We start from the raw sequence: 17,340 nt of genomic DNA on the forward strand, positions 1-17,340 counted from the left end.
ATATATATAAAAAGCATGTATGTGCACACACACATATACCGTTCATATAATATAAATTTAATTTTGTGGGTCTAAGCATCTCACCTAAGAACCAGATTCTAAACTTTAAAGGGTAAAGGGGGTCACTAATTTGGGGAGATAATTAACTGGGGAGCAGGAAGATCAGTTCTGGATCTAAAATTCAGAAAACTCTAGAGAGGTTTGGATGCAAGGTTTTATTTGACTTCACAGTGCTACAGTTAGTACAGACTCAATGAAGTTACTTTTCTCCTACCCTTTCCATTCCTACCCTCCTACTACACTAAACCTTTCAGAGCAAATCGACTAAACAAGTGTGCTGCTGCTGTTTCTTCAGGTCATTAGGTTTAACTGTATCATGTCCTATTAGGGAACAGTAAGATTCTCTAAAGAATCAGAAAAACCTATGTTCAGTACTGAGGGATTTTAGGTGAGGTCATTGAAAGTTTAGCTGTTTAATAAACGGAATCAACTAATTTATGGGAAGAAAGAAAATCCTTCCTTGCAGTGCATATTTATTTTTCTTTTGTGATGTAAAATTAGCTTGATAACTAATTGCTACATGATGAAAATAAGCAAGTGAAAAGACAAAGAATGTCTCCAGAAATTATTTGTAAACTTTTCTGAAAATACATTACTTTAAAAAATAACCCCTTGCAAATTACTATAAGCAAATTCATCTATTAAAAACATTCCTTTTCAATTAGTGTATACTCAATTTGTTTTCAATTATAGTGGTATTGAAAAGACACTTCAAAGTCATTATATAGATTCCTATTTTCACACTCTCCCTAACTTACAAAGCAACTATATTTTTGTTGTCAGTCAGAGCTCTCTCTTGCTAATAAATCTCTGTATTTTTTGATTATGTCAAAATGTTGCTTTCTGACTGTAGAACACAGTGGTATTATCTATAGTTAAAACTATTCATCACTTTCTGCTTTTTAAAGTGAAGTATGGTCAAAATCCTCTTACTAAATCAGTATACCATTTTTTCAATCCGTAATTATTGATAAATAAAGCTTTGCTGTTACACTGGATGATGTTAATGAACAATCTGTTAAAGCTATGAAGTGCATAAAACTAAAACTGAATCTATATATTTCATAATCTTTAACAGTTTTAATTTAAGGTGGCTGTTAAGTGATCTTTCTTTAACCATATAAAAAGCTCAAATAATCATATCAAAAAGAAAACATCACTTGGAGCTATCATTTACTGTATCCATAAATATGTTGGCTGATTGTACCAACTTAATGTATCAAGAGAATCATTTACATATTTAGTCCAAACTGTTTGAAAAGTGCCTCAGATGACTCCTGATTTAATGAAAAGCTTCTACTGTACCCTTCTGATAACATCTTTGCAATTCAGTCATGCTACCTAAATATGTAACGTATATACAGTAGTTAATACTGTACTTTCACACAGTGCACTGTGGTTTGGAAATTCTTAAGTTCTGAGCCACCCTTCTAAGCTTTTCCTTTCATTAATATAATTGAACAGTGAGCTGTTATCTTAAGCTCATCCCCCCTGCCATAACTACATTGCCAAATACTTTTTCTTCTTACCCCTGGTATGCATGGATAGCAGCATGATCAAGGAAATGTGAAGATGCCAGTAAGGTTCTTCTAGCCAACCCATTGCAGCAGGAGAGGAGTGATTCTGATTTGCCTGTGTTAGTCTCCTGTTTCTTTTCTTTCCGTATTTCACGACAGTCCTTTGCTACAGCTCTGTCAGGTCCTCAGACAAGTCTGCCAGCAAGCCTAAGATGAGAATGTGAAAGACAAGCCTGTTACAAACTGGTTCTGTCACCACATAGACCTCAATTGATCACCTCGTGGGGAGGACAACAAAAGGGCAGCAAGGATCCCAAGCTGGACTGGATTCCTGACACAGGAGCATGGATTGACTGCCCGCACAGGGATTTGTGTAAACTTAGAAGCTGCAGCCGGACAAGAGTCTTTAACTCCCTCTTTACTTCACACATACAAAAAACAAAGCCTTGAAATTTCACTGGAGGTTTTCAAGTGGGTGCAAGCAAAAGCCTCCTGACAGACTACTTGTAAACTGTTTACTTTATAAAATTAAGCACTGCCTATATGCCTTTTACTTTAAAATCACACCACAGTTTTCTTGTGAATTCCCAATATTAAGAATTGCTCTGAAACAATAACAGGGAATGGCTAGGAACAATAAGGGAGATTCAGAATGGCTGTGTCTGCACATTGTGAGTGTAAGATAAAGTTTCCATTTTTGGGTATTCATTGTTATTTATAGGAAAACAGTAAATACACTTTTTAAAAAGTCTGTGAGATTCTGTACATGTGTATAAGTTATATGAAACTGCAGTAAACTTACATAAATTGGAAATGCATACAGAACTCATTAAATTAAATCTACCAAAACTATGTATTTGGTCACTGTAGTTTCCAGAAATGAGGTGTGGGGGGGGAGAGGGTAAAAAAAAAAAAAAAGAAAAGGAAGGAGGGGAATGGTGGGGGTGGGGAGAGATGAGTTTTACAATGATAAAGTTAGAAAGAATACAGCACGGTCAGAGTTCTAAATTCCTGTTCTTTTCATTTTATACAGATATAAAGGTTTATTGCACTTTATCTGTTATCTTACACTCTGCTATAGCTTTTGAGATGCATCCACAGCTAGTGTAAACTGACATAGGTCCAATGGATCTATCAGAATTTAACACCAGCTAGGATTAGCTCTCCCTACACCCCCACCTGGTCTTGATATACTGAGAAGGAAAAAGAAGAGGCTGCACAAATTATCATTGCAATAAAAAAAACCCTAAATACTGAATAACCTTATTAATCCACCTACAAAAATGGATTGACAGCCTCACCACCTCTGAGCAAGATTTAATAGCACTGAGAGTTCATATTACTCATGTATAGTCACAAATATACTACAGTACTGTACATTTATTACTACCTATTGATATATTATCATTAATAATTAAAATACATTACAATTGTCTAAATAAATAAGGAAAATACATTTTGTGATGCATTAGTCTTGCTTTTTTGTTATGTTTGTTCAATTAAGATACTATACCACTGTAGTCATTGAGAGCTTTGGCGTCTCAGTGGGTAAGGTTCTCTTACTCTTACTTGAATAGTCCAGTACTCTAAAAGTAGACACACTGAAGTTCTCCAGAGCAGAGATCACCTCTTGGTTATATTTTTACACATCACCTGGGAAAATGATATATAACCCCCCCAATCCAAGCCTTCAGTAATACTACTGTACAAATAAACAATAAACAACAATGGAATAAAGATTTACTTATTGTAAGAATAATCAGATATAAGCCTGGTAGAAACAGGACTTCACAAGCTATTTGGGAATTGTGTAATGTTACCTTTGGATTCCCAGACATTAGCACAAATTACTTGTAGCCCATGAACTAATTACATTTTTATTACATTTTTATTTAACTTTTTAAACATTTGTTTTAATTCTTTACTTTCTAACTCATCACTATTACCTTATAAAGCAACTGTACTGCAGATCTGCATATTCCTCCTCCACATAAAACATATAATGTCACTTCAAGCCATTCACATACAGAAATGGAAAGTACAGAAATAAAGTAACATGTATGTTTCTAGCCTAAACAGTGTCTACTCTGAGCTGCAAACTTTTCACCATTTAGTGGAAAAATGTGATCCTAGCTGCTAATTTATTTGAATGAATTAATTTTTATGTATATGTTTTCTTCCAAAGGTGCCATCCAAGTTTCTTTACACAGCTCACAAGCAGAGCTTAGGATGGAATTTAATCAAATACTAATGCCAATTTAAACTTGTTCCTGATACACAGATACACACACACACAATCATCTCATGAAGAAACCATATCCTTTATCAATCAAAATCTACTGGACAGGCCATTCTAATCAGCAGGGATCGGGGGTTTGTCATGGAAATATGCAGTGAACCTGGATTTTCTCATTTTAAGGAGAAAAACCCAGCTTTTCTCTTTTAAAGGAGAAAAATGCAGGAAATGGTGTTTCCCCTGCAACCTGGCAGAGTTACAGCATGCAAGTGGCCAAGGGGAGTGGGAGAAGGGCGATCAACAGGGGGTGCCATGTGCACGTCTGCATGTACACATGCATGTGGCCGCCAGGCAACATACAGAACAGCTCCCCGTAGTTAAGTTGGGGAGGAGGCATAGAATTGAGGTCCCCATAGTGAGGGAGGGAGTTGGGCAAGGCTGGGGTTGGGGTAGGGCCGCTGCCCAGCCAGGGCAGTGCATGAGGCTTGAGGCCCAGGACCTGGAGCCATATGTAGCTGCAGGGCCCACATGGGGAGTGGGACAGAGCCGCAGACAGCTTGTCCAGGGGGTAGCAGTGGGGCTGGCTCCCTGCTGCTGTGCATACTCCCAGGAGGGGCATGTGCCCCCCTGATTTGTGTGCAAGGTAGGGAGCAGGGACAGCCTGCCCACTGTGAGCTTAGGCTTCCTGCCCTGCTCCCCTCCCCCCAGGCCTCTGCAGCCCAGCAGGTGAGACCCAGCGCAGCAAGACAGAGTGGGGCGGGGAAACTCAGTGCCACCACTGCGAGACATGCACCACCACTACAAAGTGCCTCTGCCTGCCCAGCAGCAGCAGGTGGCACAACCCCACACTGCCACTCCTGCTGCTGCTGGGAGGGCAGGGGGAGCCTCGCCAGGACAGCACATGGCTGCCAGTGATGATACTGAGCTTCCCCACCTGGTCCTGCTCTGCTCTGCTGTCCTGGGTCCCTCCCACTGGGCTGTGGAGGCCCCACAGGGAGGGCAGCAGGATGGGAGCCCAAGCCTGCAGTGGGCAGCCTGCACCCGCCCCGACAAGCTCCACTCTGGCGATGCTACCCATGGGGGAGGGGGAGCCAGGCTCCATGTTCTGCTCCACTGGAGCAGCTGTCACCTCTCACGGGTGGCAGCCATGGCTCCTTTACTGTCGTGGGGGGATGGGAGCTGTGGACCCAAGTCCCTGGCCCTGTAGCCTGTAGCCCTGGCAGCTGGGTGCCCCCTCCAGCAGGCTGGTGGGGCAGGGGCTGGGGAGTGAGGGGCATCAGCAGGGTCCAGGGGGCTGTGGGTGGGAGTGATGGGCACCAAAAGGGCTGCAAGACTGTGGGTCAGGAGTGAGGAGCAATGGCATGGGCAGGGCACCAGCATATCAGGGCTGCTGAGAGCCACAAAGCTGCAGTGGGAAAGCCATGGCTAGACACCCTAGTGAGAGAAGGGTGCAGGGGGAGCTCTGATTTTCCATGATAAAAAACCGAAAATCAAATGCCAAAAATGTATAGATTTAATTAATTAGATTTAATTAAATAGATTTAATTAATCAGAATTAATTTATTGTGGTGATTGAGGCACTGATAGGTTTCCAAACCACTTTAAAATTGTAAATATATCAATAAAACATTGTGTTCAACCGATGCCTTTATACATAGTGGCATTTCATTTTAATCATGGAAAAATGAAGACTGGGGGGTTTTAATAAGAGAATTTGTGATTTTTATTAGAGAGTTGATGATTTTTAAACAAAGAAAACCAGGATCCCTTGTAATCAGTATGGTATTCTGTTATTTTCTGCATGCTTAGGTGACCAGATTTAGTCACACTACATCGCCATCCAAGTCCCCAAAATGCCAGTTATCTCACAAGCAGGCACTTTATTCCTGTGTTCATAGCCCTACACATGTGAATGGCTATGTATGTACTCAGAAACTGAATCTGAACCTGGCATAAGAAAAGAACAGAATGTGCCCCTAAATGCTTGACTGCCTGGGAAGGAGTGCTGTATGTTGTTCTATACCAATCTCTGACTAAGATGGCTATCCCAGCACAAGTCCTTGTGAGTGAAGAAGATATTTAAAGTGAAAAGCAGAGGATGACAGGATGGGAGATAGTAAGAGCAGAGAGTACTCTGTTAGCCTATAAGTCTGCAATTGTAGCTTTGAATCTAAAAAATGCTTTCACAGGAGATAAAAAAGCTAATCAGAGTACTCTGAAACCAAGGAGACTACACTTTGCTCTGAGCTCCACCATCATCAGAAAGGAGGCTAGTGTGAGTACCAAAGGGAGTATGTGTTTCTCAGATCAAGTTTAAAATCTTGTGTGACTATGTCAACAGATATCAATTGCCAGAGATGTGCTACATACTAGTACTAGTGAAAAATTCTTAAAAACAAAACATGTGGTAGAAGTAATATTAGATGATGCCACAAAGCTCAGCTACAGATGGTGCTGCAAGAGAGTGTCTATCAGGGGTACTCAACCCTCTGCTCACAGAGCTGTGACATCTAGCCTGCAAGGCTCCCGAGAGGTTAGGAAATTTGGTAGCAGGGCAGCAGTGGCAATTAATACTGCCACCCTCCCCTGCTGCCAAACTCCCAAGCCCCCTGCATCTGGGTCAGGAGCTAGGCCATTCCCCCTTCTCCTCCAACCATGCAGCTGGATCTGGGCAGAGCCATGCCCCCTCTCCCTTTGTGTGTGGCTAGATAGGGACTGGGCAGACTCTCTCTCCCCTCTGTGCAGCTGTATTGGGCCCACTGGTCAGATCCAGCCTGTGGAGGGAACAGGTATTGCCTATCCAACCCAAAGGGCAAAAGATTAAGCACCGGTGTTCTCTTGCAGTTGGCAACCTATTCAAATGACTTTGGGCTAGAGATACTGGTTCACTAAGGAGAGAGATTAAAGATACAGAAGTATGGAAACTACAAACACTGAGAGAGGCAGACATGGAGCCAAAACCTATATACTGTAGAACACCCACAAAATCATGATCTACACAAGCATTAACTATTACCAAGTCCTTTTCTATACTAATTACCACTATGAAACTACAAGGCTGTTATTGCATTAGCAGTAGAGATTTCTTTTTTGTCTGTGGCTAACACATAAGATGGGGAGTCAATAACTTCTCCATCTAAATCAGATTTTACTAGTATTGTATGTCCATCATTGTATTATGTCGATCAGTGGTGGTCAACCTGCAGTACAAGAGCACCAAGTGCATTGGACAGCCTGTGTGTGTGGCATGTGGCAGATTAGGGAGGGGGCAGGCAGCACAGTGGCAGATTGGGCAGAAAGCAGAAAGCCAAGCAGTAGGTCAGGCCAGGAGCATGAGGATGCAGAAAACAAAGCAGCAAATCCAAGAGAGAAAGGGGAGCAGAGTGGCACTTGGGGAAGGTGCAAGGCTGATTTGCATATGCCTGCCAAAAAGCTAATAGATATAGCCACTGATTTTTCCTTGTGCTCATGAAGGATCCAGATGACTAAAGGATATGACTATTTTTGGGATGGAGCTTAATGAGTGTATGACAGATTTAACATTATGATTATCTGCAATAGTAGGGGACTGGACTCAATAACATAAGGGCTAAGTATATACAGTCAAAAATCCCAAGCCTAAATCAACTTAAGCTTCACAGGTTAGTCTAAGATGTGCAGATTGAACTGATGAACAAATAGGCAGACAATCACTTTTGCTTCTGGAAATGCAGCCACATGCTTGCAAATGGCTGAGGCAAGAGACTTGGGAGAGCTGGAGCATGCTTCCTTGCCTGGCTGGAGGAGACAACTTGGGCCCCCTGCCCAAGGCTAGCCTGCCCACCATGCAAAGTGGGGATTTGCAGGGAAGGTGCAAAGCATCCTGGAATGGTGGGGGACTTTGAGTTAATGCGAATCTGGACAGGATCTGGGACAGAAATTCAATAAACTGATTTAACCTAAATCAGTTACGTCTGATATTAAATCCATCTAGGTTTATCTTAAACCAGTTTAGGCCATTTTGCAAACAGTTTCTGTGCACTAAGCTTTTGTTGTTTACAGATTTGAACTGGTTTCTGATTACTTATACCAGTTTATGCGTAATTTCTGTCCCTATCCAAGAGATTCCTTCCAGCCCTATGATCCTAAACTATTCTGATGGGGGCTTAAATAACACTGTACAGTACTGGGCAATTTGCACATGTGATGGGGGTTTAGTCCTTTAAATTTAAACGGTGGGTTTTTAATTGTGACCCGTTTCAATTTTGAGATTTCCATCACTGTTATGATGAGGGGCCCCATCATTTTCCTTTTTTGCAGAGCCTGCCTGCATCTTCCACGGCCCGGATCGAACTGCCAGCAGGCTAAGCAGCCCCTGAGCTGTGGGGTGCCCAGTTCTTTTCCTCCGTGGTGGCGGCACCCCCTGGGGCCACCTGGGTGGGTTGCTAGTGGGTGGGTGCCACCTGGGGGGCTCTGCTGCCATGGAGGGAAGGTCTGGGCCCCCCTGCAGCTTGGTCTACCGGCAGCTTGCCCCCACGCTGCAGAAGAGGCAGGAAGGCTCTGAAGGAAAAAAAAAGATCAGCCAGCTTTCTGCTTTCTCTTTTCTCAGCAGAGCCTGCCCACACAAGCAGCCATGGGCCCTGAGCTGCAGGGGCCCTTGGACCTTCCCTTCATGGTGGTGGCCCCCACAGGGTGACAAGGGTGGGCAGCCAGTGGGTGGGTGCTTCCCCGGCTCACCAGCAGCACCCAGCCAAATCCAACTGTTCCCTGAGCCCCAGCTGGGACAGCACCTGCCCGCTAGCAGCCCACCTGGGTGGCACCCAGGGGTGTTGCCACCATGAAAGGAAGTATTTGGACCTCCCACAGCTCAGTGGCCACTTGGCCCACTGGTGGCTCACCCCCAGCCAGATGAGGGAGACATGGGCAGGCTCCACAAAAAAAAAAAGATCAGGCCCCTTGCTGCTTCTACCTTGAGCCCGCCTCTCCCATGGCAGGGTCGGGCAGGGCAGGGGGTGAGCTGTCAAAGGATGCAACATTACAAATAACTACACTGCAAACTAAACTACATGAGGATGTGGTTTAGTTTGTAATGCAACAAACTCACTTAAGTCATAAAAAATCCAGCACACATACAGTGTGACAATTAAACGGCAAAAACAGCCATTTTTTATCACATGTACCCCCTCAGACTAGAGTTATGATAGCTGAGGTATGGGGGGAAAAAGAGAAAGGCCTCTGAATTGATGCCCTTATTTTGTTTAATTTTTTCCTGTTTGAAGTACATTAAGTGTTTGTACTATATGAAGAATCTGTTTACTTTATTATTTATTTTTAAATCAGTGCCAATTGTGCCATCTTTGGTATCAATGTCAAAATCACAATAAATACACTGAATAATAAATTTTTATAATTATAGGATTTGTAGACAGACTCTTAGGGTTTATGGATCTTCCACTCAGTACTGGATATTAAATTGGCATTGTACAATACACAAAGAAGCAAAACCACTTCAAAATGCTGCATGGGTGGGGTCATTATATTTCAGAGAATGGAAATAAAATTTTCAAGATATCATAAATGTGGAAAAAATCTCAATTATTTCCACCACTTGGAGAATGACATCATTGTTTCCATAGTTGTTAATGTCACCAATGGTGTAACTCTAGTCTTGATTCCTTTAGTACTAATTACCCTATTTTATTCTTAAAAGCTCTTTACCCTGCTCCCTCCAACTGAATATGTCACAGTTGCAACATTTCATGGAAAGAGAAAGAAAAACATTTTCTCCTCTCCTGGTTTAGGAAACAATTGAGCAGCTAAACTAGAAGAGCTAAGTAAGGTACATAGCTGGGAAAGCACCATGCATAATATTAAACTTTGGTCATGGTTGGGTTTTTGCTCAGAAAAAGATGGTGAGCAAATTTTTTATTTTTAAAAGCTACTAATTACTTGTATTGTGGTGACACACAGCAACCACGTCATAGACGACACACCGGTGAGCTAGACACTGATCAAACACAGAACCAAAAATGAGGTTCCTGACCCAAAGAGCTGACAACCCATGTTAAAAGTTCTGCCAGATCAGGATAAACTGACTCGAAAAATATATAATATACACAAATAACTGTTCACAATGGCAGCACATATGAGAGCGCAAATGCTCTGGTGATGGAGGTTAAGTAAGCTCCTAGCCACAAAAAGTGTAAGCAATGAGATTTTTTCATTATATTTTGAAAATAAAATAAGGGTGGTCATCTTTGTCAAGATACCCTAAACGTTTCCAGTACCACCTTTAACTCTTGACCAACCTTATATAAAGACTGGGTTTATAACGTCTGAAAATCAAACAACTTGGCGTTCAACAATTTTGAAGGGATTTAGAGAGACTTAAATAGTATAAAAGTGAGTTCAACATGTTTCCCTCAGATTCTTTTCTTCCCACTCCATTCCCAACTTGCAGCATTCCACATCACTAGTCACCAGCAACCCTAAGAAGAGAAGTTCACTTCAGCCTTTCAGGGAAGAGACTATCACTTTGTTACAAATAAACAATTCCCATCCCCCTACTCAACTGAACGAGCAGTGTAGTATTCTGAGCACGTACTTCTTTGGCTTTCGAGAGATCTGCCAAAGTTTTCCCCCTTCCCCCTGAACAGAAGGGGTAGAACAGGAGAAGGAAGAAAATCCCACAACTTGTCCAAAGCATGCAGATGATGATTTGTGTTCTCACTTATGGGGTATGACTGTCACTGTTGATCTGCTTTCAGGCCTAGATTACATGTGATAAGGGCTGACCTTATTTGAGTATTCACACATTATGCACTCATGGAGAGCAAGCTGGACACAAAAGTCCCTCAGATGTTCTGGGCATCAATCAAGCTCACAGCATGGAGGCTGCCAAACTTTTCTTCCATTTAACTCAGGAGAGGAAAGGGTAGTTCAAGGCAGACTTAATAAAGTTTAAAGCTGTGCCACAGTATATTTGGGGCCCATTGTCTTCTAAAAGTGTGCTTTTCAACAAATTCCCAGCAGTTGCCATTGGCAACAATTTGTTTTTAACAAATTTGAGAGGGAGAGGGGGCCAGGAAACAAAGGACTAACTAAAAGCTTAAAAACAACTAAAATCCTCTCTTCTACTTTCTTATTTGTAACTGTTTACAAACAACATTTCTTTATATATAAAGCCTGTTGTTTTACACGTGACACTAATCCCACATTTCTAAAGCTATGAATCACTGCGTGCTTTTGAAAAAAAAATTGCATCACATATATAACTAAATTTAACACAAAAAGCTCTTATAGCAAGAAAGACCAAAACCTATGATTGGCATTTTTCCTGCTTTCACAAAAGCAATAGCTAGCTTTTGTCAACTCTTATTCTCAGTACTAGTATTCATTTAAAAACAAGGTACATAGACAGTAGGCAATATGGCACACAGAGCAGGATATAAAATGCATATAACAGCCATACTCAAAGGGAGTCTGAACAAGCTAGAATGTTATTTCAGTATTCCTTTTGCGGCCACAACTGCAGAATTCAAACTTCTACTTACCTAAAATAATTAAAAAAAAAAAAAAATCTAGCCCATATATGTTTAATTCCCTGAGCAGATAACTGCAAAAACACCTATAAGAGAAAGTATGAACTGCTCTGCCAATCACAAGAATGTTAACTGAAGCCTAATTATGATAGGTTAGTGCTGCCGGCTCTCCCACTGCTAATTATTTCAACAATACTATCCAGCTAAGAGCGTGTTCTAAAGGTGTAGAAATAATATAAGAGGTGGAAAAATCCCATCCCTCAAGAGTTAATGTTGGCTTGTTCCATACTGTATCTTTTCTTATGCTTTCACCAATCTAGTTTTAGATGTCATAAGGGATGTATCCTGCACCATTTTCCTCAGGAAATTAGACCATGTGTCAGTGGATCTTCTCATCTACTCCTCCTCCTCTGCTTTTTAATAACATACCATTACCTTAAAGTGTCACCCCAGGGCTAGGGACAGAAATGACATATAAACCAGATATGAACCAGTATAAGGGATCCGAAACTGGTTCAAATCTGTAACACAACAGTTCAAGGCACATAAACCACTTTCAAAATGGCCAAAACAGGTTTAAGATAAACCTATATGGATATAATATCAAACTTAACTGATCTAGGTTAAATCAGTTTATTGAACTTCTATCCCAGATCCCTTCCAGATTCAAGTTAACCCTCAGTCTCCCAGCATCCCAGGATGCTTTGCACCTCATTCACAACGCCCCTCCCCCACCTTGCATAGTGGGTGGGCTAGCCTTGGCCCACACTGTCTGCTCCAGTCAAGCAGGAAGGCATGTTCTAGCACTCCACAGCTTCCAGCCGGACCACTGCAGGCATGTGATTGCATTTCTGGAATCAAAAGTGATTGTCTGTTCATTTGCTTATCAGTTTAATCTGTGTAGCTTAGACTAACCTGTTAAGATTGAATCACACCAGCCTTGGGTTTTTTGACTGTCTGTACTTAGCCCAGGGGTTTGAATGGGCTATAGGAAAAGGAGGGAATATGACAGGGAAGAGAGGGTCGCAAGCCACTGGGAGAGGTGAAGAGAGAACTGATATACTTCTGGAGAAAGTGCATAGAGAGGGAGGTTGCCCTAAGGTACAAGAAGAGCTGGTGGCTTCCAAGAGAGAAGAAAAAAAAGAGATGGTACCCAACCAGATAAAGAGTAGGGATATTTAAAAAGTAGGAAACTGATGCTGATTTCCACCAGGTTATCTTGACTTGATATTGTTTTTACATGGTATATAACACCACAATTCAGAAATGTAAATGTTATAGTATTTGTAGGAACTTTCAAAGTGTACATGTAGTGCAATGTAACTGAGAGCTAACCACTGATAGAACGAAAACAATTTTTTAAATTCATGGATACATGTGTGTGGTTATGCACATACTCAAACACAACCCTTGCTCACAGTTTTACCCTCCCTCTTGTAAAATGCGATTCATTCATACAAAAATATTTGATAAATATTTAAAAAAAAAAGAAATATTAACGATATTTCCTACGAACAATAAAGAAAACTTATTACATGAGAAGAATATTTTAAAACAGATACACTTTACTTAAATATAAGTGAGGGATGAAACTAAATAAAGTTAATCTGTAATTTCTAAAATAGTGCTGTACATAATCCTCTGTTCTCTAAGTTCACATCTAAATCATTTAAACGCTGGTTCAAGAGCTGGCACAAATTGTCAGCAACAGGTAAATGTCCTAATGTAGACATAGTGTGGCTGTGTTTCCTGTATTGCAATGCATTCTTTCCCAAACACAAATAGCTATTCATCACTTTCCTCACAAGTTTAGAGCAGGATACTAGGCTAGTTTGTAAAGAAAGTCTAAGTCCAAGTTTTCTACCTACAAAACAAACTGCAGCTTTTAACTAATTCTTTTTAAAAACGTATATTACTGGATCATGACATTTTTAAGGAAAATTAAGTCAAGTAAAATGCTCTGCAATATGCTTATTTTTTTCTTGTTTTAACCTAAAGGAAAGGTCATTTGAATCTTGGCCTCCACTTTCAATATTTGCAGTGAAATATCTGCAATGAAAATAAATCCCCAAACATTTGTATATGCATGTATCCAGACACACACATACACAGTGAGGGTTTTCAAAATTAATTTGCCAGTTTCAAAAGCATGACTTTTACAGAATAAAAACACATCTTTGAGGCAAGGTTGAACTATAATCTAAACTTGCAAGGAAAGAAATTGTCTTTTACTTTATATAAGTGCTAAAGCTTTTCACTAAGGTGAATGCATTTCAGTAAGACACGAAAATCATTAAACAGTATCTGACGAGTAACAGCTAAATGAATTCAGAAATGTGTTGACTTGAGAGACTAGAGCCATAAGTGTTTGCAAGATTTTGTAGTATTGTGTAAAAACATTAAATATATGTATAACTATGGAAGCCGTGATGCTGCAATGAGATTTGTCTGCACAGAGCTCAGTGTAGGTTTAAGAGCTAAATTTGTTCATCTCTGATTAGAGCAGATTAGAAAATTTAATTTTTTTATGGTAAAAAAATACCAAATGAACAAGACCGGTGATCCTAAGGCCCACAGGAGTGGATAAGGCTCCTGAAGTGACTGGACCTGGCCTGCAGGATGGGGAGCCAAGCAGCTCGTCCAGTGCATCCCTTTCCTTGCCCTGCTGATCCTGTCTGCAGACCTCCCTTCTCAGTGCCTTTCCCATCACCCTCCTCCTGCCCCCGCCCCCCATACACACACATTGGCAGCTATTTCCTTCCCCCTTTTCTCACTCCCTCTCTCCCCTGCCAGCAGTGGAGTGGTGGTCTGCAGTGTAGCCAGGTCACAAGCACCCAGCCCCACCTCTAAGGCTAGGCACAGACAGTCAAAAGTCCCGAGACTAAAGTGATTCAGTGTTTGAATCTAGTCTAAACTGCAGAGATTAAAATGAAACAGAAGTGAACAGACATTCAGGGTATGCAGCCACATGCCTGCACTAGCTCAGGCCAGACAGTAGGAGGCAACAGAGCACAGTTATTTGGTACAGCCAGCATGGGCTGTGTGTTTGCTTCCTCTTTGTGCTGCACCTGAGGTCACTGGGATTTGTAGTACAAAATCACAACAACATAACTCTGCAGGGTTGCTCATCATTTCCTCTTCCTGCTCCCACATGCCTCTGGGTTTTGTAGTCCACAGCTGCAGCCAGCAGTAAGTTTGAGTGGGGAAAGGGTGTTTAACCCCACTCCCTGGTCCCAGATCCAAGCCAGGGTTTGCCCCTGCCCCCTACAGACTGGGTTGCATCCCCAGCCAGGCCTGACTCCCCTCCAATGCCTTGTCAGCCAGCCCTCACTACTCTAGTGAGGGAGCAGCGGGGTGGGGCCAGCCCAGCTCTCTGGAGCAGACAGCCCAGCCCAGCCAAACATGCTGGAATGCTGGAGGACTATGATTTAACTTGAACCAGGAAGGGGTCTGGGACAGAAGTTTCATAAACCAGTTTGATCCAAATCAATTAAGTCTGATACTATATTCAATCAGGTTTATCTTAAATCAGTCTCAGACATTTTGAAACTGGTTTATGTGGACCAAGCTTCGTTTCTGTTACAGGTTTAAACCAATTTCTGATCACCTGAACTGGTTTACATGTAATTTCTGTCTCTGTCCCTAGCCTAAAAGGTTGAGTTCCTCTGATCAAGACCAGAACTTTTCATGGAAATGCATCAGTGTCAAAGAAGCTTTCATCAGAAGGTTTTCTAAGAACAGGACTAGAGGAGACCCAGCCACACCCTATCCAGAGTAGCAGAAATGTGACCTAATCTCTAGGTTGTTGGCTATTCTGTACTGGCTTGGTCCTGTGCTCTCTCACTAGTTTTTTACAAAGAAATTTTAAAGGTCTCAATTTCCTGGTCACTAACTAGAATTTAAGAGAAAAAAAATCTATTTCCATTTCAACTTAGCAAAGGTGTTGAACTGACTGACTAGAGAAAGGTATACTTTATTCGTCCACAATAAAAGAAAAATTGGTGGAAGGAATACAGTTTTTCCTTCAAAGCTATATCAATGTGCTCACACACACACACTATACATTTATTTGGGAAAAGATATCCAATTCAATTATCCTCCTCATTCACTGACCTTTGAGCAGTTCTTGAAGAAGACTGAACAAGATACAGAGCTCCCTTTGCTACAGCCAAGAAGGAGGGGGAGCTAACAGGTGGGTGTTACTTGCTGAAGTTGAAAAAAAATACAACTCCCCTGTACTTTTAGCAGACATGGAGCTGTTCTCTTCAATCACCCTCTTGCATTAACCTCTGTTGTTGAGACTGTCAAGAGTAAGAATTGTGTTGGAATCTGTGGTGATTTTGTAAATGTTTTCCACTGGGAGCTGAACCAAAATTTAAAAAGCAGAAACAAAAAAAAAAGTAACAGTTTTCAACATCTAGCAAGCTAATTTGTCCATCCAGTCAAATTTAGCCCACGCTGGTAGCTAGTTGGTTCTCTTACAGTCATGAGAACTAGCCCCTGCCATTGTGACTCAGTTTCTCAAAATATATCACTACACTACACTCTGTCTATCATCGCTGAGCGAATTAGAAAACAAATCTCTCATCAAGGGCAGATGTGTCCTTATGCTTCCTTGTAATGCAGAGTGGACACAAGACCTGGAATCTAAGCAGGGAGGATGGTCTAATGGACAGAGTCTGGGACTAATACTTAAATTCAATTCTCAGATTAACTGTGGACTCCACCATCTGCTCTGGCCCAATCTGTTAAATAGGGCTAAACACTTCCCTGTTTTAAGGATATTGTGGAAAATGGGTGGAGGACAAAATCTATTCATGACCGGAAGGTATATAGATACTATAGGAATACATGTTATGTAAGAAAATAGGTAGGAGCTTCAAAACTGACATTGGATCAGACCAACATAGTCTGTATGTCTCCAAGAAATAGACTAGAGACTCCATAGCCTGTGTGTTTCCTGTCACCAGGAAAAAGGTATTTTCTTTTATTAACATGAACTTGAATTCCATTCAGAATATCTCCTGGCTTGTATTATGTGAAAAGTTAAATAGGAGAATCCACTTTACATCTTCTTTCCATATATATCATTTTATATATCATGTCTCCTCTTACTTAAATGCTATCTAAACAATCCCAATAGTTTAAATACCTCCTCATGGGATAGTCCTGACTTTTTGTCACTCATCTCTGCCTTTATTCTATTTCTGTTGTATCTTTTTCAGAATTTGTGACATTCAGATATTTGCTGTATCTGCCCAAATATGTATATACTTTTTCTGTTCTTTTGACCGTGCTGCACAGAAAACAGATGTTTTCATTAAATGTTCACAAGGTTTTTGAGCACTTACCCTTAAATTATAATTTAGGAACGCATGTGCAAATTTCATAGTCTTCTTTTTCAACATGCTTTAACTTGCATTTTTTTCCTATTCACTTAGCTTTGCCCAGTCCCTGCAATCCTCCTCATTTTCTCTGAACCAGTCCAACTTAAGCAAATTTGCTCATCTGCAATATTTGTTCACCTCACCATTAAGCCTCATTTTCTAAACCATTCAGTTCCAGAACAGATCATCAGGCCCACCCTGAATAGATATGGGCCTCCTTAGCTTCCTACACCAAAAACTAACTTCTATTAGAAGCTACAAAAGGAAAGGGCACCACCAGCAATACCACAAAAACGTAATGTAAATTAGCAGAATTGGTGATTTTTTGTAACCATGCTTCTGACGTGGCTGGAATTACATATGAACAATGACTTACATAGCTTGGTTCAAATAGCTGCCCTAAGTTTCAAAATTTTGACTTTTTTAAAGGTTTACTTCCTTCAGAAGTATAATTTAGATCAAGGGTGCAAGTCCATGGGTCTGTATGATATGAGCTACGAGTCTTCGACTGAGCTTGCATGTGATATGCAGAGCCAGTTTGGTATGTGGACTGGAGCGAGCACTGCAGACACTGCTCAGAGTACAGGGGATTGGTTTGGGGCATGCGTCATACGCAGTAC

The 17,340-nt window shown here is 41.2% G+C and overlaps 1 protein-coding gene across 1 annotated transcript in view; it reads right to left on the bottom strand.

Moving 5' to 3' along the window:
* The window catches only part of BMPR1B (bone morphogenetic protein receptor type 1B), a 392,009-nt gene that overhangs the window by 149,856 nt on the left and 224,813 nt on the right, over positions 1 to 17,340 (bottom strand). The window contains exon 3 of the mRNA XM_019553356.1: positions 1,590 to 1,784. Within this exon, the coding sequence (XP_019408901.1) occupies positions 1,590 to 1,662 (73 nt within the window). The 5' untranslated portion in view covers positions 1,663 to 1,784. The remainder of the gene's footprint in view (positions 1 to 1,589; positions 1,785 to 17,340) is intronic.

Source organism: Crocodylus porosus, unplaced genomic scaffold (genome assembly GCF_001723895.1).
Source record: "Crocodylus porosus isolate Cpor-Errol unplaced genomic scaffold, CroPor_comp1, whole genome shotgun sequence".
Classification (NCBI taxonomy): Eukaryota; Metazoa; Chordata; order Crocodylia; family Crocodylidae; genus Crocodylus; species Crocodylus porosus.